At 44.9% G+C, this 22,950-nt stretch overlaps 1 protein-coding gene across 20 annotated transcripts in view; it reads right to left on the minus strand.

The window, feature by feature from the left end:
• The window catches only part of LOC144784508 (uncharacterized), a 416,096-nt gene that overhangs the window by 229,547 nt on the left and 163,599 nt on the right, over window positions 1-22,950 (minus strand). For 13 of the 20 annotated variants that reach the window (XR_013601663.1, XR_013601658.1, XR_013601662.1 and 10 more), the window contains 2 exons: window positions 10,826-11,068; window positions 9,469-9,717 (listed from right to left, as the gene is read on the minus strand). The exons of 1 other annotated variant lie outside the window; for it this stretch is intronic. Coding sequence is in view for 5 of the 19 variants with exons in the window: in XM_078663324.1 (XP_078519450.1) it covers window positions 18,908-20,911 (2,004 nt within the window). In the remaining 14 variants the exon portion in view is untranslated. Of the gene's footprint in view, window positions 1-9,468; window positions 9,882-10,825; window positions 11,069-12,019; window positions 21,034-22,950 lie in introns of those variants that run through there. 6 more of the 20 variants (XM_078663325.1, XM_078663322.1, XM_078663324.1 and 3 more) reach the window with 5 other exon arrangements.

Raw genomic sequence — 22,950 nt, forward strand, 5'->3', positions numbered from 1 at the left:
CGATGGTGCGACGCCGACGGAGGAAGCTTCGACGTCTAACTACCATGATCCTTCGACGACGATGAATGCCTCGACGTCGAATGCCGATGGGTCGTCAAACGAGAATCCCTCAACGTCGAATGCCGATGACCTGGCGACGACGAAGGATGCTTCGAGGTCGATCTCTTCCTCGACGTCGATGGCCAATGACCTGACGACGACGGGTGATGCCTCGACGCTGATCGCCGATGACCTGGCGACGACGGAGGATGCTTCGACGTCGAGCGTCTATAGCCAGACGGCGACGGAGGCTGCCTCGACGCCGAGCGCCCATGACTAGGCGAAGGCGGAGGCTTCGACGTCGAAAACTCTACCTGAGCCTTCGACGACGGAAGTCTCGACGTTGAGCCGCCCTGCTTCAACGGAGACTTCGACGTTGCACTCGACGCTGCGCATCGTCGGTACTTTCTTCGACGTCGACCGCTTCATAAGTCTCTTTGGAGACCTACCTCTCTCAGAAAGTCCATAAATCCTGCTTCTTTCTCTGTCCTTGAGAGTTCTGGATGACAAGGACTGGCAGTGGACACAAGAAGCTACCTCATGAGAGTCAGGTAGACAGCGAATACACACAGGATTTGTATCAGACCAAGCCTTCTTATGCCCACAGGCAGAGCAGGTGTCAAAAGAGGCTGAGGCATTTCTGACAAAAAAACAACCTTTTTTGAGCCCAAAAAAAGTATAACTATCTCTCTAAGGTAAAAAACCGTCGAGTGAGATCAAAAATTTTAAGAAAACACCAAGTAATTCTGACAGAAAGTCAAAAAAAGGTGGGAGCTGTTAACCAGGGTCCTGACAGAAGGAGCCGGAAATAACAACTGACCTAACTGTCACCCCTGAGGCATGATGGGAAGCCTGGGTTCATGGCTGCCTTAAAGGCACAGTGCCAGTTTTTTGGTTGAAAATGCTTTCATTTTTTATGTTATTGCTTTTTAATGCAGCCTGAGACTAACAATGTCTTTTTATGAGCAATTTTCAGGAGTTATGAGTGGTTTTACTCATTAATTCAAAGTATATTTGATTTAATGTGTTATTTGTTTCCTTTATAATTGCAGTACATGTACAAGGTTTAACATTGTGTTAGCCTCTTTTTTGGGGCTGCATTGGTATGAGAAAAATAATATATGTACATACATATATGTGGAGTTAGATATATGTGTTTTTTACATATATATTTTTATATTGTTTCCGGGGTCCCGCACATGGGCGGGAATATTCAGTGCTTATGACTATTGATGAGGATCCCCTGGAAGAGAACAGCAGATTCGGCGAGGGCATCAAACAATAAAACCCCATCAAAGGGTAGATCAACAAGTCGCTCCCGGGTATTCTCCGGAAAGACGCTATACCGCAACCAAGCATGGCGCAGCAAGGCAACCGAACCAGCCATAGCCCTGCCTAAGGAACCAGCAGTATCCAAGGCAGAGCGGATCGTAAATTCAGCAAAGTCACGACCATCCCGAAGAAGATGAAGGAGGTCAACATGAGCGCCTTTAGAGTTGGTGGAAAGCAAAGACTCTGCAGAGTCCCACAGGGCAGAGGTAGTCCGAGCCAGGACACACACTGTATTTAGTGACCGTAGGGCAGCACTAGTGGAGTCAAAGATATTCCGACCCCATGACTCAAGCCATCTGGACTCCCGGGAGGGAGGAAGCATTAACTGAGGCAAGGAAGGGAAGGCAGTTTGCAAAACAAACCCCTGCACGTCAGAGTGGACAAACAAGCAAACTGGATCATGTGGAGCAGGACGGTGGCGGTGCAAGACAGAACGAGCCACCGGATCACCGGAAGCTGGCCGCACCCAGGTGCCCAAAAGGGCATCATAAAGAGAAGCTTCGAAGGGCAGAAGCGGCTCCACATTCCCTGACCCATGGTGAAGGACATTAAGTAGAGGGTCCACAAGAAGGGGACTGAAGGGGGCTGCGTCGGGACTTCGGCTTGAGGTGTTGGCAGGCGTCGCAATCCGTCGAGTCGTGGTGTTCGCCCAAACACCACATACAGATAAGATGTGGGTCAGTCGCGGACATTTGCTGCAAACAGGGAGTATACGTTTTAAAGCCCGAAGGCATCATACACTGTTCCAGATGCGAAGCGTCAAAAGAGGCCTGAAAACAGGCCAGAGGAACCGCTTACTCCGGATCCGTGTTGCACGCGGAAACGAAGGAAACTGACGTCAGCGTGCCAGGAGGGACTTATGTGACCTCGCTGACGTCATGTGCGTGGACGAAGTCAGGGCGGGGTCGTGTGGCGCCGTCCCCCGGCGCGCAGAAGTTCTGCTGCTTGCTGCAAAAAAAATTCCGGATCCAGTCTGACTCCTGGGGATATTCTAAGTTAAGGAATCTGCGGCTAGATGTCTTTATCAGATAAATATTACTGGGTAGATTATCTTATAGCTGTGTTATTACTTTCAGGTGAATTCTCAAAATCAAGTTCCAGATGTGGATCAAGTCCAACAATCATAAATAAAGTAAAGTCCTCATTTTCTTCCAAAGGCAGAATGTGAGAGGAAGAAAAATATGGGAACAGAAATCTTCTTATTAGTTTAAAAATTATACTTAACTAGTGGTGTCCATCCAAGAGAGACACTTCTGTCTCACTCTGCAAGTCCAGCATTGTGAATACCAGACTGGGGAGCAGTATTTGTACAAGTCAACAAACACTTTCTTCTAGAGAGGAGATGCAATTAGATATTACATGCAGGTGCCAGTGTAGAGATGTGAAAATATAACCTTCAACGATTCCTCCATGTGTATGATTTTGTGGCGTAGGATATGTAGTTTACATCGGTAAAGAATTAGGTGCCCTGCAGGCTACATAGTACCAGGTATCTGAATGACATGTAGCGCCAAAATACCCTCTAGGGTGGCAGTGCACTCTACAAATCTGCATACCATTTCTAGCTTTACCTTTTTTGTTCTATGTCTAGTCATCCAAAGAGTTTTGCTACCCTTTCTCAATAAATGCGTTATACCTTTTATGCACGGAATCCTCTCATGTCGACAGCCAGAACACCAAACACTACTTCAAGCCCTGGGATGAGACAGGAAGTTGGAGAAGGATAAAGACAAATCAAGGGCCAACAAATGCCGGAACTCCATGGTGTGAGACTAGCTCCCCAGGAACTAATTACAAATATATCACCAAGAAAACAAATCGTAAAGAACAGAAAATCACAATGTTGGCATTTGCATGTGTTATGCACATGCAGTCACGCTTCAGTATCCTGGCCATGAAGGTGAAACATTTTGACTATGACAGGACATATGGGATAATGGTTTGATTTTAGGGATTTTGCATAAATAGAAATGAACAACACTTGTTTAATTCATTCAAGAAGGGTAGGACTACTCATATAGAATGCCCCAGTGATATTAGTAATAGTCTGTTATGACATATATTATTACATTTTTCTTCTTATGATCAGGATGACTCGCATTCAGTGGCAGCTAGTGAACTTTTGTCTTTTAAATATCTTTATTCGTTTTTGCACTTATTACCAATAACCCCCCTCCATAGCAGACATTTACCCTAGAAATAATTCATTTCATCCACCCAATTACAAGAAACCAAGTTTGAATAAAGAGATATATAAAATAAAATACATACGCGTCTACATTTTAAGTGCCATGTCCACAAACAGAGACCCAAAAAGAGGAGAAAAGAAATCATCAGATAGCTTCCAAGTTACATAGAGGAGACCATACTCTTAAAAATGTTTTACTGGTTTTCTTGTTTTTGCGGGAATAGATAGCCCTTTCAAGATGATAAGTTGATAATAAGCGAGCATACCAATGCCGAAACACCGGGGGAAAGGGATCCAACCAGGCTGTGGTTAAGCAAATCCAATAGAGAGCCATAACCACAAACATTAAGGGCTGAACATTAGCTCTAGGAATTTCATTGTCCACCCCCAACAAAATCCATTGAGAGGTTAAAGAAATATGAATCCCCATTTTTTCTACCAAAAATTCATTAATCTCAGCTTTCAAATTCCTTAGCATAGGGCAAGTGGTCAACATGTGAACTAAATCCACTGCAGCCTCTTTACACTTAGGACATACTGTCCCATTAATTCCACCCCCCCCCACTTGGCTATCTTCCCAGGAGTTATATATAGATTAAAATGAGTTTTATAATGTTGGGCCTGTAAATTGGCTGAGATTAAAAACCTATGAGCATCCATCAAAGACCTTAGTAAATCCTCTGGTAGAACTTGAATCTTATCCTCCCATCTCTTTGAATGCTTCACCAGATCACCCTGCATTGTTTTATTTTAAGCTTTCAAAAAAGGCCCCTATCTTGGTATCATCTTTCTTAAACAATTCCAGGACATCTATTTTTTCAAATCTCCTTGTCTCACCCGCTTCTTCGTTAGAAAATTTCTAATCTGTAAAAATGTAAAGAAATCTTTATGACCCAAATTGAATTTTTTTTGAATATCAACAAATGACTTAAATGATTCATGTCCCAAAAAATCCACCAGTGTTAGAACTCCATGTATTACCCATCTACCCACAGCTGCCTATCGGAAAATCTCCGGAAGTAATGGATTGTTCCAAATCGGGGTGTAAGAATTAAACCTCCCAAGGCCTATTATTTTGCAGACTGCTCCCCACATACAATAGGCTGCTATTAAAACCTTAAATCACACTTTTTTTTATAATATCTGAATTCTATCGGTCGGAAGAGGCAGCCCCTACCAGTATACCCCCAATATAAGCACATATACAGACGGAGTGCCCACCCCCTATTCTGTGTCTTCCCCCTTTATATCCAAGAGAAAGGCTAGTTGTTGTAAGGCAGCAGCCCAACAGTACGATTCAAAATTGGGCACAGCCATTCCTCCTCGTTCTTTTGGGTAAGTCAAGAATCTTAAAGCTCTCCTGTGGCTGGCATACGACCATAGGAACTGAGTCCCTATCCGATCGATTTAAACCAGTTATTACCTATTTCAAGCGGAAAGGCCCGAAAGAGATATAAAGCCTTAGGTAAAAATATAATTTTAATTAGGTTAGTCTGCCCGATCACCAATAGTCTCAGATTATTTCATCTCAAAAAATCTAGTTTCGCCTTGGAAATTAGGGGGTCTAGTTAGCTTCCACAATTTTCCCCACCTCTGCTTTAAGGACCGCCCCTAGATATATAGCTTCTTCAGTAACCCGCTTATCAGTCAATAACTTATCTTTATTGATAATTACCTGAGTATTTTCACTATTTAAAAGGTAACCAGAAAATTGGCCAGATCTCCTGTCTCCCTTTTCAATCTCAGATATAACACCCCTAGGATCCAGGGCAACGATAGCAAGATCATCAGCATACGCCAATATCTTTGCACCCCCCCTCACTTGCCGCCCCGGCGACACATTTGGTTGAATTGCCTGATAGCATTGAATTTGTCTTATCAGGGGATCAATATAAATGACAAACAGCAGTGGGTAGCAAGGGCATCCTTGCCTAGTGCCTCATTCTATGATTATTTCATATGATTGCCCGCCCATTATAGAAATCCTAGCCCTAGGTTTATAGTAAAGAGCTTTTACTTATTTAATAAATCCTTGTCCAATCCCCTTCCGAGCCATCACCTCCCAAAGATATGGCCAGGGGACCAGGTCAAATGGTTTTTCGGTGTCTAGTAAAATTAGCCCCATGGGATCTTTAGTAACTCCCGCCGCATCAAAGAGGTTCATGACTCGTCAGATATGATCGGTCGTCCCCTTGCCCAAAATTAAACCATACTGGACAGAGGCTGTAATACGGCTAATAACTGTAGCAAGACGCAAGGTTAACATTTTTGCATAGATTTTGGAATCAGTATTGATAAGCATAATAGGTTGATAGGTTGATATGAACGTAACTCTTTAGCTGGTTTATTCTTTTTTTTTAAAAGACTGCAATACTTGCTGTTACCCAGTGTAGGAGAGTAGGGTCTGCAATCCTATGATCACCCAGATTTTTGCTTTTTGCTTCACTGGTTTACGACTTTCCCTGGCTGTGGGCCTGCTAATCAGACCCACAGCCTAGCTGTTCTCTCTAATCCAAATTGTACCCAGGTACTGAATTGGCACTGGGCCCTCTCAAGTCCCTGTAACCAGGGCTGAGGTGCACCCAGAAGTCTCCCAGGGGCTGCAGCATGTATTATGCCACCCCTGGACTGACTAACTAAATCTGACACAACTGGCTGCACGACAGCTGGGGCAAGGAGGTGTAAACACCCTTTGCTTTAGATATAGTATTCCTATATCTAAACCTAAATGGACACACAGATCTCCTATCAGTCACTCCTATGGCAGGCCTTAACAATCCTGAAGGCAGAGTGCTTGGAATCGTGTGAGATAGTGCTCTGGCATGAGCTGAGCCTGTCTGCGGCTTTCGGGATCTATCCCTTAGCCGTTTCCATGATATCGCATACCATATACTCTTAAGTGCATTATAATCCTCGCGGTTATATGCCAACTCTGGTATCGCTTTATCAAAACATGTCGAGTAAAGTGTCATACGAATTGGAATACTAACCCCTCGCCAATTCTGGCGACGGGGTTAGCATTCCACCCTTCTAGAGGGACACGACATGGATGTAACCTGTAACCCCGGTTAAAGTCAGACAGAGCCTTAGCATCCACAAAATGGATGCTGCCACCGAGACACAAGTCTGCCCTTCTGCTGCTGGGAGTCCTCCCAGAGCAGGAGGCAAGGACAAAGGGTTTCCTGCCAGGGGCGGTGCCAGCACCGTCCCAGACAGGGTTTTGTGTATTCCAGGTAGGCAGGGCTACAGAGGAAGGTGACTGCAAGTGGCACCCCGGTGCTCACTGTGCATAGGCCGGCTTGAACCAGTTCCAGGGGCACACCAGCCCCTGAGCTGGGGAAAGCCCGCCAAAGGAGAGGGGTGTAACCACCCCCCTCCTGGTCCCACCCATAGGGCAGGACTTAGTCGCGTGCCAGCCCCTTTTTGCAGGATAAAGGTAGGAACTGGCCCCTTCCAAATCAGATCATCTTTGGAATCAAGATACGACTTTCTGCGAAAGGACTTCAAGATTTCCTTCTTCAAGATTCTCCCTTGTGACTAAGGAGTAGTCACCCTGCATCCGCAGGCACCATCGCAAGAACACTGCGGTCTGCTGTAAGTCCTTCCTCCGGAATCCGACTGCCCAGCTCGACAAGACCCGGCTTCCCTGGCACCTCCGACCTCTACTCACCTCTACAGCCAAGCTGAGAACCGTGAGTGCGACGAGACCTCAAGGGACCGACTATTGCCAAGACGGCACGACTTCTGCACAGCAAGCCCGCCGAGTAATTTCCTGGCGAGTGCTTTGGGGTCCGAGAAGCCCCGACCCTGAGCAGCTCCAGCACCGAAGAGCAGCCCCCCAGCATCTCCACGATCGGCGTGGGGCCCTTCTGCTTTTTGCTGCTCACCGCGTTGTTTGGCTACTAGCCCGCTGGCTTGTGGCCTTCTGAACGACGCCCGACGACATCACTGCTGCTGGTTCGGTTGCTCCAGACTGGCTCTTGCTCCCTTCCAGAAGAGGAGCACCCCGGACCCTCCTGGTCCACTCAAGACGCCATTTTGAGTCCACCGCGTGGGCTTGAATTAGCCAAGGCTTTGTTGCCCAATCCTGGGTTCTTCGACGCCGACAGCTTCATCCATCGTGGGACAGCTCGCCTCTCCATCCTGGTCGCCGACAACGCCTCCTGGTCCGTGAGATCTGCAGAGCCAGCGTCGCCAACTCACCTAGTCGAGGTGACTACCATCCGGTGCCCTCCTGGTGCCCACTGACTACTGGCTAGTAGTCACGAACTTGGTCCCCTCTGCTTTCAGGTGTCATCCATCTTCCAGATCCAGGCTTGGATCAACTCGAACTATCTTCACTGGTCGCCTGCCAGCATCTTCCTTCCAGGCTCCTGGTCCGGCAACGAGGATTCCCGACGTCTTTTGAGACATATGCAGCTGCAGCCCCTGGGCTAGGTAACTTCGGCATTTCGGTGCCCCAGCATAGCCTCACTATCCAAGGGTCAGGATCCACTGTTGTTTTCTCCCTACCAGGTCGGGTTCGCCCGTGAACACTAACTTTAGCGTTACTAGCTACCATAGACTTTGTCCCGCATCCCGCGTGAGAGTGCACACTCTGCTCCCGAGTCCCCTAGGCCTCCTAGAAGTAATCTAACGATTCCCTAGTCAAGTCCTAGCGATTCCAAAGCCTATTAGTACTGTACTTACCTGCTAGTAATTTCACATTCCACTTTGAGAGTATATGGTTTTTCGTGCCCCTCGGGCATTTGTATATACTGTGCTAACTTAAGTATTTTCGTAAGAGTTTTGTTGTGTGCCTAGCACCCTGTCCTCATAAAGAGTACAGGGTTGTTGTGATTCTAATAAATACACTGTTTATTTTCATAACACTTGTGTGGTGTCCTTTCACTGGGTGTTCAAGGGGTAATGTGATGGTAAAACAGCTGGCTTAACACGCCCTCTAGAGTCTTAGCCTTAGACTGCTCATATCCATGCTACTAGGATAGCTGGTCTATAAGGTTGACTTACAACCATTCATCAATAAGGGTTGTTTGGACTGATATATAGTGATCACTAGAATAGTGAGCACTGCACATCAGGCCAACTTCTCACACCCAGCTATCCGGTGGGGGTGGGGGGTATGCTCTTTCTGCACTTCCTGCATTAATTCCACTAAATGGCCTTTAAGTATCCCAGCGAATATTTTATAAAATTCTCAGCGGATGACGTCCATACCGGTGGCTTTCCCAGATTTTAAGCTCATGAAGCTGCTTCTATCTCTTCTACTAAGATAGGTTGATCAATTCCCTGTCTATCGGATTCGTCGAGGGTCAACTCACAGGAAGCCGAGAGATATTCCCCCATGATGTTAGGAGCTTCACCAGCCTCAGAGTATAATTGCTGGTAAAACCATTGAAATGCCGCCCTATTCTCAACCGGTTAAGATTTGTTGGCCCATAGTTATTACTCTTGCCCTAAACTCAAGAGTTTGGCCTACTATTTCTTTGTATTCATACTCTTTCTCCCTCTAGACCAAGTACCTATCTGCAGCCTTTTTAACAGAAATATCTAAAATTCTAGCTCTGGCATTTGCCAGCTCAATAAGGTTCATACCAGTCTCATCCCCAGAAGAAATTTGTATTAACCAATTTTAATTCAGCGTTATTCAAATCAGAGGACAATCCCTCAACTGTCAGGATTCAAAAGACGCAAGATTACTCTGCCTGCGGAGTATTTAATCAGAGGCCTGCAAAAAAAGAAATTACTGAGACAAATGTTTTATGGAGGGAAGCTTGGCAGAGGGTGCTCGTACTCTCAGGCACACGGTCTAGTTGTTGCCCCAAAGAACCTTAGCCCCAAGATTCGATTTAAGCCTTGCGTGTCAAGAACTCAGCGCACTTCACTGAAGAAATTCTGAGGTAACGCACCTTGTCCCGTGAGTTCCTCTAGTCAGGTAGTTTTGCGCCGTTTCTTCGGGTAAGCTGCGTCGTGTAGTCTTTAGGGATTCCGTCCTGGAGCCTGTCGGGTTTCGGTCCCTTCCTTGAAATACAGCGTCTCGAGTATTTCGCCCATTGGGCTTGCGAGTTGGTATTCAGTCCCGCGTATGCCTAACTGGAAGAGAATATTCACCAAAGCTACTCAACCATCTTAACAATGCTGGATCATCCAAAACAGGGCTATAAATAGAGCACAGTGTAAATGAATCTAAACCAAGGTGGCACTCCATAATAACCCAACGGCCCAAAGCATCAGCACGAACATGGGGAAACTCACAGATACCCTTTTTAGAGAGAATTGCAGCCCCCTTGGTGCGGGTTCCCTGCGTAGTGCAACATATCAACTGAAAAGCAAAACCATTAAGTAGATGTCTCCCAGATTTTCAATGTGGGTTTCTTGAAAGCATACTATATCAGGTTTTAACATCTTTAAATCAAAAGCAACCCTTTCTCTCTTTCGGCTATCACTGAGTCCACATATATTAATGGAAGCAATACGAATGTTATTCATTTAATCCAAGAATCAGAAAAAAACAGCAATAACCCTTGACTGAATTTTCTCACCAAGCTGGTGCACACAAAAAAACTGAAAAAGAAAGAAAACACCCAGTCTCTTTGATTTCAACCAATCCTTTCCTTGAACTTTGTCTGCTTCGGCCCCCCCACCCCCATTCCACCGCCCCTCCCCACCCCATCCCTTAAATGGAGCGGCGGGTCCACCAAGACCCTAATGATGGCTCCTGCTACGGTACCCTCCACCATCCCACTCTAAGTCCGACGAGAGAGGACAAAAAAAGAAGCAAGAGAAGAGCCACAGAAGGGCAAGCCCATAAAGGGAATAGAAATCAAGAAGGAAAAAAAGGACGAGCAGTGACTAAGGAGAAAAAAAAATACAAGAAAGAAGTAGAATATTTCTTTTTTTTTTTTTTTAGATCTTCTAATACAATATCCCAGAATTCAGGTCCCAAGTCCCGGTCTAGGTTTCACATGACAGGTTAGCTGCATGCCATCAGCCATATCTTTAGTCATGTCTTTAGCCATTGTTTCCTTCTTTGGGGTCCTTCCGGCCATGACTAATCTTGTTCAGAAATTCTTGGGCCTTTATGTTTGAATTTAAGGATTTTGCGTAAATAGAAATGAACTACCCTTGTTTAACTCATTCAAGAAGGGTAGGACTACTCAGAGCATGCCACAGTGATATTAGTAATAGTATGTTATGACGAACAAGTTACTTACCTTCAGTAACAATATATCTGTAAGACACATAGGTTAGTTATAGATTCCTTACCTTAGATTTACCCCCAGGCGTCAGACTGGATCCAGAAAGTTTTTCATCAGCAGTACCCCTGCACGTCGCTGCGTCTCTCCCCTCGGCAACTGCACGTGAGAGCACGGCCCGGGCCTCCTCCGGGCACTGAGGCAGCACTTGCCCCACCATATCCCACACAGAATGGGAATAACGGGCCAACAGACATGCAGTGTTTACCGACCGCAGTCACAAACGGCTTCCCTGCGTAGTGCAACATATCAACTGAAAAGCAAAACCATTAAGTAGATTTCTCCCAGATTTCTCAATGTGGGTTTCTTGAAAGCATACTATATCAGGTTTTAACATCTTTAATCAAAAGCAACCCTTTGTCTCTTTCGGCTATCACTGAGTCCACATATATTAATGGAAGCAATACGAATGTTATTCATTTAATCCAAGCATCAGAAAAAAACATCAATAACCCTTGACTCAATTTTCTCACCAAGCTGGTGCACACAAAAAACAGAAAAAGAAAGAAAACACCCAGTCTCTTTGATTTCAACCAAACGTTTCCTTGAACTTTATCTGCTTCGACCCCCCCCACCCCCATTCCAACCCCCCCCCCCACCCCATCCCTCAAATGGAGCAGCGGGTCCACCAAGACCCTAATGATGGCTCCTGCTACGGTACCCACCACCATCCCACTCTAAGTCCGGTGAGAGAGGACAAAAAAAGAGAAGCAAGAGAAGAGTCAGAGAAGGGCAAGCCCATAAAGGGAATAGAAATCAAGAAGGAAAAAAAAGGATGAGCAGCGACTGAGGAGAAAAAAAAACACAAGAAAGAAGTAGAATATCTATATATATATATTTTTTTTAGATCTTCTTATACAATATCCCAGAATTCAGGTCCCAAGTCCTGGTCTAGGTTTCACATGACAGGTTAGCTGCATGCCATCAGCCATATCTTTAGCCATGTCTTTTGCCATTGTTTCCTCTTTGGGGTCCTTCCGACCATGACGAATCTTGTTCAGAAATTCTTGGGCCTTTATCTCTGAATTTAGGGATTTTGCATAAATAGAAATGAACTACACTTGTTTAACTCATTCAAGAAGGGTAGGACTTCTCATAGAGCATGCCCCAGTGATATTAGTAATAGTATGTTATGACGAACAAGTTACTTACTTTCAGTAACAATATATCTGTATGAAACATAGGTTAGTTATAGATTCCTTACCTTAGAATTACCCCCAGGCGTCAGACTGGATCCGGAAAGTTTTTTATCAGCAGTACCCCTGCACGTCGCTGCGTCTCTCCCCTCGGCAACTGCACGAGAGAGCACGGCCCGGGCCTCCTCCGGGCACTGAGGCAGCACTTGCGCCACCGTATCCCACACAGAGTGGGAATAACGGGCCAACAGACATGCAGTGTTTACCGACCGCAGTCCCAAGCTGGATGAAGAAAACATCTTCCCAAGTTGGTCAAGCTTTTTGGATTCCCGATCAGGTGGAGCATTAGGGAAGGGAACACCAAGCTCTCAGGGGTGGGGTGTTGATAGATGAAAGTCAGGTGCCCCGGGGCCGGGCGCTTGAGTCATGCAATTATCCTATCCACAGGCCCCTGTGTTGGGCCTGGATTAGGTGCCCAAAAGGATGTCGGTAAGGACCTACTTGAACGGCAGTAGGGGCTCCGAAGAGCTCGCTGCCAGCGGAAGCACCTCTGTCAGGAGGTAAGTCCTGACTGCCACCGTAGGTAGCTCGAGGTGGAGAACTACGGCCACCCTTTGCAACACCACTGCATATGAAGCTCCCTCCTCTGTAGCCACGGTAGGAGGAGACAACATGCCCAGGTCTGGGGGAGGTATCTAGACCACTGGCATCCCCCAGTTCCTCTTTCCAGTCCGGATCATAATCCAACTGGTCGATTAAAGGGTCACCAGACCCCTCCCATTCTTCCTCACCCTCCTCTGGCTGACAATCTGGCTGAAAAGGGCAAGGTTGGAACACAGGCACAAAAGTACCCATCAGCGCCGGATCCGGCGTCGGTCCGGCTCTGGGTCCACATCGGAGCAGAAGCCGGGGTCGACGCCGGCTGGTTTTCCAGCCAGTGCCAGCTGCGGATGTGGTACCAGTGGAATCGGCGACAGGTGAGGTATTACGAGGTCGACAGGCGCCCATCCGGATCCAGGCCTGGATCCAAGGGGGCCCTGCGGTGCCGAGCCCGAAGCCTGCGCCGTTGAAAGCCTAGGGCCCACAGCCGAGTCCGCGGGTCCCGAAGGCACGCTGGCGGAGTCGGGCTGCCCAAAGATGCATTCATTGCTTCGTAAAATTCATGAAGCTGGGCAGGTGTCGCTCCCGGTCAGGGAGGGAAGGTTGGAGTCGCCCTTGTAGCCTCCGCATGCGGAGCCGCGGGACTGGCACCACCCGCACCCTCGTCGCATTGACCGACAGAAGAGGGGAAGTCGAAAACCGACAATGCTTCTTCGACTTCTTCTTATACTTTGACTCACCTGACCTCGAGTGCGAAGACTTCGAAGAGGAGTGATGATGGCTCCACGATCGGTCCCTCGACCTCCCATGGAATCGGGACCTCGAGAGACATGGAGCCATCTGCCAGGCCTCGGGTAGCTTTTGGGACCGCTCCCGCAAAAACTTCGGGGCCATGGTTTGGCAGTCAGAGGACGACTTCGGGTCATGGTCGCGCTCCAGGCAGGTGAGGCACACGCTGTGCGGATCTGTCACCGACATCAGTCGTTTACAGGAACTGCATGCCTTGAAGCCGGGCATCCCTCATGCACCAGGAGTTGATAGACTCAAAAAACGAAGTCGACAAAAGTCGAGAAAAAAGTAAGTCAAAACATGATTGGAGGTACCTTTCTCTCCAGATCTGCACTTGCTGGCGTGGAGAAAAAAAAACTGACGTCAGCGAGTGAGGGCGGTGTCGATGTAGCTACTGTGACGTCATCCCGGTGTCCACGATGCTGAACGCGGAGTCAACCGACGCCACCTTCCGACGGGCTGGGGTACTGCTGACGAAAAATTTTCCGGATCCAGTCTGACGCCTGGGGGTAATTCTAAGGTAAGGAATCTATAACTAACTATTTCTTTCAGAAATATATTCTTATATTTTTCTTCTTATGATCAGGATGACTTGCATTCAGTGGCAGCTAGTGAACTTTTAAAGTGTTGGGCCATATATGTTCCAAATATGACCATGTGAGCGGATGAAGCCCAACTTTATTTAGGGTTTGGGGAGAGATGAATTGTATTTGGCTGGAGCTCTTACACTTCCTTGGTCATACCTAAGGAAATGCTTTGTACTCACACATTTTATAACCGAACCATGAAAGCACATTTTTTAAATGGTAATGTGTCTGACCAGAGTATATGTGCATATCTTCTGCGTTTCATTTGAAAGTGGTGGTTATTTGATGTACTTTTTATGTACTGTTGTTTTCTTGTGTTTACTTATTTCATTATGTTAGCATTGTGCAGTACTCTGGTTGGTGTGTTGCGCCCTGGTAACCTAATATCCATTTGTTGTGTTGTTAATTATTTTGTTTTACATTACTGTGTTGTGTTCTGTTCCGCTCAAAGTTATATTTCTAACATAAGCCACACATCCCATTAACGTTCCCTTTACAAGCAACCACTGTCTAAAGTGATATAATACCACTGCTGCAGCGTTTCATCTATTTAATAAACTGGTCACCTCAAAATGGTGGCAGAGACCTGTCTTAAATTAACACTTAGATTGCTCATTTTACGTATTACACCCAAAGTTCTTTGCATTTGATATCTATGCAGAGCCACAGGTTTTAAATCACATTGGACGAAATAGTCTTCCATCCTTATTGCTATATGTCATTTTGGCACATCTGCTCCATTATACCTTTCTTGTATATTCTTTTATCCAGTAAGACTACAAGCCTTTTCCACCATTGCACCCAAGATCTGGAAGGGTATCACCATATGCATCAGCACCGCCTAAACCTGCATCAATTTCGGAAAGAGCTTCTGACACAACTCTTTAAAGAAATCTAAATCACTATGCAGTAACAGACCACTTTCACTCTTAAAAACCAGCCACCACTCCAATAACACATTGTGAGTATCTTTGCCTTTGACTCTATACAGCGTACTGCTGCCTTACCACTAGTTTCACGCTGTACAAATACCACCTATGGTCAATGTATAATTTGAGTCAATGGTTTCAGGTGGAGCCCACCAGCACTCATTTCTGGGCACTGGGATTGCTTTTTCATGATCAGACTTTGACCCAGAACATAAGAAAGGCTGAAAAGGGAGAAAGGAGGAAAATAAAGATTGAATAAAGGTGCCAAAGAGAAAGCAGGAAAAATAAAGAACCTGCAAGAGTAAGTAAAGGGGAAGGCAGGCAATGAAAGAGGCAGGAGGTGGAAGCAATACTGCACAAACTTGATATTTAGCATCCCTGACATTTGGTAGAGACAGCAGCAGGCTTCTAACCAAAACTCTGGGCACCGACACTCATTATCTTACAAATTAAGCACTGCCTACATATATGCATACTTACATAAATACATATACATAAATACAAGACACATAATGCAGCTATAGCAGAATAAATAAGTGCCCATTCCAACGGAAGAAATGCCATTACATTAAGTTCAACACAAATCGGCAAATCTCCTTACTAATTTCGCTCTAAACTGAAAAGACTTTCCTCTCCATTTCAAAATAAGGGTAAATGCAAATAAAAACTAGCTTTATAAAAATTAACACAATAACATAAAAATCAAGCAGCATTCATTGTCAAATAGCATTCACAACTTTCAAAAAATATATATTTCTTGCCTCTATTAATAAAATGTCTATATCTATACCACACTTAGAGATCTGTGCTAAAGCAGGAGGAAACATTCAAAAGCATGGATACATTACTTCTCTACATTTCTTTCCGATTCGGAATTGTAAGAAAATAAATGAAGAATGTGTGCACATATATTCTCTAGGATTTACCACCATCATTTTACTCGTAGTAACAGCTCATAAAAGTGTAAACAAGTGAGGCAGTGTTAGCGCATTCTGAAGTGCTTTAGTGATTTAGATATGTATTCACTGAAAAGTCAAGTATGGCAATAAGATCTTACATTACGCCACTCTAGAATTTCAATGAAATAACCAAAGGTTAGAGTAACATTATAGTTAGGTGTTGAAATGAGTTAAAAATTGTTAAAAACAAAAAACAAACCACCACTGAAATTCACCAGTTATAGTACAGCTAACTGTAACTTGCACCCCTGCCATGCACTGCTTACGACCTATATATTAGATCAGTATTGGCATGTCAAAAGACATCTTTGATGACATCACTGATGACATTTCAAATGTCATCAATAACATCACTGATATCAGTCAATAAATGTGACATTTTGCAATTTGCTTTTCTTACTAGAAGGGAATCTTCCCCTAGACCCAATTTTCGATCACATACGTAGTTCTAATGGATGCAACAAGCAGGGCATAAAACATCCGAAATGTAATGTCTTTGTAGACATTACTGAGATCCGCTATTTATTGAACCTTAGATACCGTTTAAAAGAGTGTTAGGTAATTAGTTACCTTAATGAGATGTACCTGTTAAATACTTCATAAGACACAGAATTTTAAGTTAATGGCTTCTCATCTATGCATTAGTCATTGATAAGGTATGCAGAAGCAGGTGCCATTCACAACCTTCTGAAGTTTTTAAAAATGCTTTACACATAGCCCCGAAATAGGCAGAATAGCTTACACCATTAGAACAGCGCTTACAACCGAACTGGCCTTGAACTGCTTGTTTCTTCAACAATGTACAATATCTCAGAATATTCACTAACTTTCTTGAAATAAATATCTGTACCGTATAAATCTCCCGCTTATATAGAAATTGTCAATAGGACTTTATGACAACTCTTCAATGACTTAGATTTAAGCCACACCCTATTTGTAACTTATGTCTGCAACTCAAACTAGTCACATAAGTTCTCTACCTTGTTTAAATGAAGTACTGTTTTCACTGAACATTTCTGGTAGTTAAACTGTGCACCATACTGAATCAGACTTGACACCAAGGCTACGCTTTTTATTACTTCATATAGTATTTCTATTTCGTGCATGCACAAATGTACATACTGTCATTATATGCAGTATATGTTTGTGGTAATTTACTACCTACTTTGTTTTATAAATGAACTGGTGGTTTATGGGGTAAATTGAGAGCAGTAGCTTGGATGGTATCATCAGTGTTGTCATCAAAGATGTCAGTAATGTTGTTAATGATGTAATTTAACATGCCAAGAATGATGTCATATGTGAGGTCCATATTAAGTCCAAGGAACAAATTAAAGTTTTAAAAAATGTTTTTCTATTAAGTTTTAGGATAACACAGAGAGAACTACACAGCGACCAACAAGCACAGTATTGGCAGTGTTGTACAGAACTGAATATATATTATCAATAATAAGTTTTAACAGTCCGCTGTATAAACAAACAGAGGGGAGTGGGAAGGGGGAAATCAAGGAAAAAAGAGAAAACAGTCACTCAGCAATGGTAGGAGAAATCATTTGCGAGTATGGTGTGGTAACTTCAATCAGCTTAAATTAAGCTTTAATACGGAATTCTAATCAGCATATCCGCTTCATATATTTATTTAGGAGACTAGAATTGAGTGTTCCTGCCTCCTCACACTCTCACTAACCGCCTTAAGTATATTTCCTTTCCCCTCCACCTTCCATTCCCAACATTCTATTGCATTATAGTATATTACATCATTACATTTCTCCCTGCTCCTCCTTTTTTGAAGAGAGAAGTGAAAAAGAAAAGAAGAAAAATAAGAAAGAGGAAATAAAACACATAGAAGAAAACTACATTATTCATGTATCATATATTAATGTTCAACAATGTTATATTAGGTGATCTGGTTTCCATGAAACCCTTTTAGATCTTCTACTTACTGGTCCTATGCGTTGATCATCCACTTGCACATTTCCTTGTTCATTAATTGGATTACATTTCTTTAAAAAGGGTCTTATTTCTTGTTATTATCCTGTTATCCCCTTCTGCAATAACTGCTCAATGGACTTCTGTCACTTCAAAAGGAGCTGGATGAAATCGACTTTGTGACTTTCTTACTAGTTGCACTTTTACTAACACTAAATCTCCTACATTGTAATCTTGATCTCGAATGCTCTTCATTCTATCAGCATAATGTTTAATTTTATCATTCCCTTCTCTATCTCTTTCCATTATCCATTTCCATTTCCAAGCTTTATTTCGATCTTGTAGACCATAAAAGCAAAGACATAAAATTCATACAACGCTAAATTGAGCAATAAAAACACCAATGGCCATTACAAGATCAAGCCATGTGCAGTGAGTGAACACAATTCGTAACATTTAATAAAATATTAAAGATTTTAAAAAGCGAATTAAACATTGATTTCATTTGTTGGTGAGATCAAGACAATAGGAAATGGCAGAGGAACAATTATCATGTTCAGGGGAAATTAAAAACTTGCGGCGCCTGTGCCACATGGAGTTTAGGAAACGGGACACAGCAAAAACAATTTGGGGGTGAGTGTCGCTTCTCAAGTCTCTAAATGCCTCTCGTAACTGTCTGTAACCCAGGTTCCTGCATATTGGTAAAAGTCAGTGCCTCCTGGGAACATCATATTCTGGGCAAAAGAAAAAAACATGGATGGGAGCCTCTTCTTGGCTTTTGCAGGCAGGACAGCTAGCAGGGGAGGTTTTTGACCACTTCTTTGTATAAGCATGGACCGGCAAGCAACCTAATCTAAATTGAACATTGAGTTTCCCTGCTATAAACGGTTGTACATCATCAAGGAAGAGTTCAAATGAATAGTGGTCTTTAAAGTTGAGGAAGTCAGAAGGTAAGCGGCCTGGTTTTGTGCTCCCTTGGATTTTGGCCAGTCTATACTGTCTATAGGTTTTGACGAGTTTGAACCGTGATATTGTAGGTGACACTTCCTCAGGGTGGGTCCATAGATTCGGAAGGCCCAGTCTACTACACAGATCTTTGATATGTGTGAAGAAAACAAGTTACTTACCAGTAACTTTAGTTCTCCAGTATTGGAAGCTTTCATTCATCTTTGAACGTTCAGTGAGTGCAATACTCTTTCCGCTGCTGTTGACGGATGAGGAAAGAAACGTTTCAACACCAACGGTTCATTCAGATGAAAATCAGTTGGCACCTTCGGAATGAACTTCGGGTTCGTCCTGAGAATCATTCTATCCTCTTGAAACTGTAGGAAAGGCCCCTGAATCGTGAGCGCTTGTAGTTCCCCTTCTCTTCTCGCTGAAGTCAATGCAATGAGAAGAGCCGCTTTCCAGGACAAGAACTTAAGGTCCGCCCTGTGTATCGGTTCAAACGGTGGTTTCATCAATTGAGAGAGTACTATATTCAGATTCCATAGTGGTGGTGGAGGCTTTACTGGAGGAAAGACCCTGAATATCCCCTTCATAAATTGCTTGATGATCCTTGATGACCATAAGGACAGGCCTGACGATGACCTCCTGTAGCCGGATAACGCAGCCAAATGCACCTTGATGGAAGCGTGTGCTAATCCTGACTTTGCTAATAGCAGAATGTAAGGTATAATTTGATGAGGTGCCGCAGTAAGAGGGTGAACGTTATGCCTCTTACACCACAGACAAAACCTCTTCCATTTCATCCTGTAGGTTTTGTTGGTACTCTCCGCTCTAGCTTTGGACAGGATCTCCCTAAATTCGTGTGAGATGTTCCGATGACTAAACTCACAGTGTTCAGGCGAAAGGCTGCTAATCGCAAGGATTTCGGGTCCGGATGGAGCACCTGACCCTTGGACATTGTCAGAAGCGATGGAATTGGATGCAACCGAATTGGACGGTCCTCCGACAGCAGCAGTAGTTCCATGAACCAGTGTTGTCTGGGCCACCACGGGGCTACCAGGATCAGCCTGCACGGTTCTTTCTTGATCTTCACCAGTACGCGGGGAAGAAGAGGAATTGGAGGAAAAATGTAGGCAAAGACGCCGGACCATGCCATGGAAAACGCATTCCCCCAAGATCCCTTCTGGGGAAGCCAGCTTGCGAAGTACTGGCATTTCCTGTTTTCCCTTGTAGCGAAGAGGTCCACTATCGGTGTTCCCCATCTTCGAAAGACGCTGTCCAGGATCCCCTGGTCCAGCTCCCATTCGTGGCAGGACGATTTGAGTCTGCTGAGAGTATCCGCCTTGACGTTTTGATCCCCTGGGAGGTGTTCTGCTGCCAATGATATTCCTTGCTGAAGAGCCCATTCCCATATCTCCTGGGCTTCCTGAGACAGGGAGAGAGATCTTGTTCCCCCTTGCTTGTTCAAATAGTGCATCGCCGTAATGTCTGTTCTTACCAACACCGGCGAACCTCTTATCCTTGGTAGAAAAGCTAGTAATGCCAAGCGGATCGCTCTGAGCTCCAGCAGATTTATGTGCAATTGCTGCTCGTGCACCTTCCAACGACCGCTGACTTGAAGGTCCTGAAGGAAAGCTCCCCATCCTTCTAAAGACGCATCCTCCGTCGTCACCACTAGAGGAACCGCTCTTACCAGAAACATCAGACCTTGAGACACATTTCCTTTTTGTGTCCACCACTCTGCCGCCTGTACCATCACTGGTGTCACCCATATTGTATTGTCGAAGGATCCCTCCGCTTGACGCCATTGGGGATCGATCTGCACCTGCCGTGGGCGCATCCTTAACCTGCAGCAAGGCACCAGGGGAATACAAGATGACATCATGCCCAGCAAGGATTTGTACCTGCGGACTGAAAGAGACTTTCTTTTTACAAAGTCTTGGAAGAGGGACACAATCCTCAGTTGCCTTTCTTCGGAGGGGAACGCCTTGTTGCATTCCGTGTCCAATATTGCCCCCAGAAATGTGATCACTTTTGCTGGGTGGAGGTTTGACTTTCCCTCGTGGAGAGTCAATCCTAGTTTGGCGAACAAGTCTATGCAGGCCTGTGTTGACGCTCTGGCCTGTACCTTTGATGGTGCTTTGACTAACCAGTCGTCGAGGTAAGGAAATATTTGATGTTTTTGCTTCCTCAACACAGCCGCTACTGGAGCCAGGCATTTCGTGAATACTATTGAAAACAATGAGAGAGAGTAGGGTGTTTTACAGAAATGTAGGGTGGGAACTCCCGGTCTCCTGTTCGATATAACACAACAAAGAGAGGAGTACCCCCTGCAGGCGTAACAGAGAAAGTCTCTGCGCCTAAAGCTTAAGGCTTCAAGAATAGCTTGTGCCCAACCCATATGTGGGACAAAGCATGTCCTTTATGAAGACCCCTCACTCACCAACCTAGTTGGTGACATGCTTCATCATCGGGGTCCCACCCCGTAGGCCGAGTGCCAACGGGGTGTGCTTCGACACCTGATTACAGTGGAGCGGGTAATAGTTTCTTTTATATGTGCAGTGATAAAACAGTGCTAAGTGATTTAAAAAGTGGCCAGTACTACTCACTTCAAGACTTTATTCCTGAGTGACTGGACACCTTGTAAAAGAAGTGTGACACCTATGCCTAATTAGGTAGACTTCGGTGTTCAAGACGTGTAGTGTATTAAAATAGCGACATGTGCTATGTGAATTAAAAAGTCGGTCTACATGTTTCAACCATCAAACAATTGTAGGCATTCGTCAGGACCAGTGACAGACCAGGGTAGTCCGCACACGCTAAGGTGCGTCCTGCCCTTGGTCAGTGAAAGTTGGAAACAAAAAAATTATGTTTCTTGTGCAAAATTTCTCCTTCCTGGTTCTGGAAGAAAAACCTGTGGAAAAAGGTTCCATAATAATGGGTGGTTGGGACCACAATACAAAGGACATACAATGGTACACAAAACATAATGGCGGTACATAAAACATATAAAAGAGGGAATGCCAGCCCTCCAGTATGCGTGACAGGTAAATAACATAATCATTCTCCGCACTCCCTGTAATGCCCTGCGTGTACGTGGACATGTGGGTGAAGCGGGCACGGATTATATGGCTGTTACGGTATTCACAAGTCGATACCTGGGTACTGGCACCGTGTTCTACGATATTGCCCTCGGGAGAGTTAGCTTATTGCAGATTAGTAACAGCACTTCAAAAAGAGACTGGTGGTATTGCACTAAATGCTGAACCGTTAGGCCAACACAGACTGTTAATCTATCGATTTTCTATGAGGGTACCTAGGATTTGATGAAGCGCCATGCTTACTTGAATTGCGGAGAGATACCGCTTTACAGGCGTCCGGTTTACAAGGGCGATGCATACATCACCTGGGAAGTGACAATAAGAGTGGGCGCGTAAACGCAGTTAGTGGATACATTACTAATCACGAAAGACGACATAATCTAGAGGGATCGTGTCTTTTGTCACTTACTTATGGCTTCTGCTCCTTGGTCGGTAAACCTACTTGGTTACCACGGCGGTACGCCCATGGGAATCCCTGAAGCGTACTGAGGCAGAGAGCTAGATATCGGGAAAGCAGTCTTCCTGGAGTGGGCGTGGTTGGCCGGGTCACGTGGGTTGGTAGAACCAATCACGGAGCTGCGGTTCCAAAATGAGGCTTGGAACGCGGTAGCCATGGTAACCATGCACGCCCAAGGCTAATGCCGAGATCAGGCGGCTTCACAGAGGTTCAGTTTGACCGTTCGTTTTTGACAGGGCAAAAACACGGTATCGGTGGAGGGAGTAAAGAAAGTGGGAGGGAGAGGGCTCAAAACGGAGTGTGTTGCACCTATAGTTCTTTACTAATGGCGTTTGGGATGGGGCATTTTGGCTACAGGCATTGGGTGGGGACAGTTAAACCACAGTTTGTAACCAAATCCGTATCTAAGATATATTTAAGGCACAAGAAATCTTGTTAAGCCTCTTAGCATATACGGTCACCCTCAGGCTCTGCGTTAAAGGGTGAAAGCAGACAATCAATGTGTTGGCAAGTTTACATAACGATCGAACCCCACGGGATATTGTCATTCAAACCTGTCCTGTGGGTTGACAGCCTATAAACCCATCTTTGCTCTTTCTCAAATAGACGTTGAGTCAAGTTGTGACCTGGGTTTACTTGTTCAATGACTGTCCAATGAAGGTCGTCAGGTGTATGTCCTGCAGACAGATAATGTTCTGTT

Source organism: Lissotriton helveticus, chromosome 10 (genome assembly GCF_964261635.1).
Source record: "Lissotriton helveticus chromosome 10, aLisHel1.1, whole genome shotgun sequence".
In the NCBI taxonomy this organism is placed as follows: domain Eukaryota; kingdom Metazoa; phylum Chordata; class Amphibia; order Caudata; family Salamandridae; genus Lissotriton; species Lissotriton helveticus.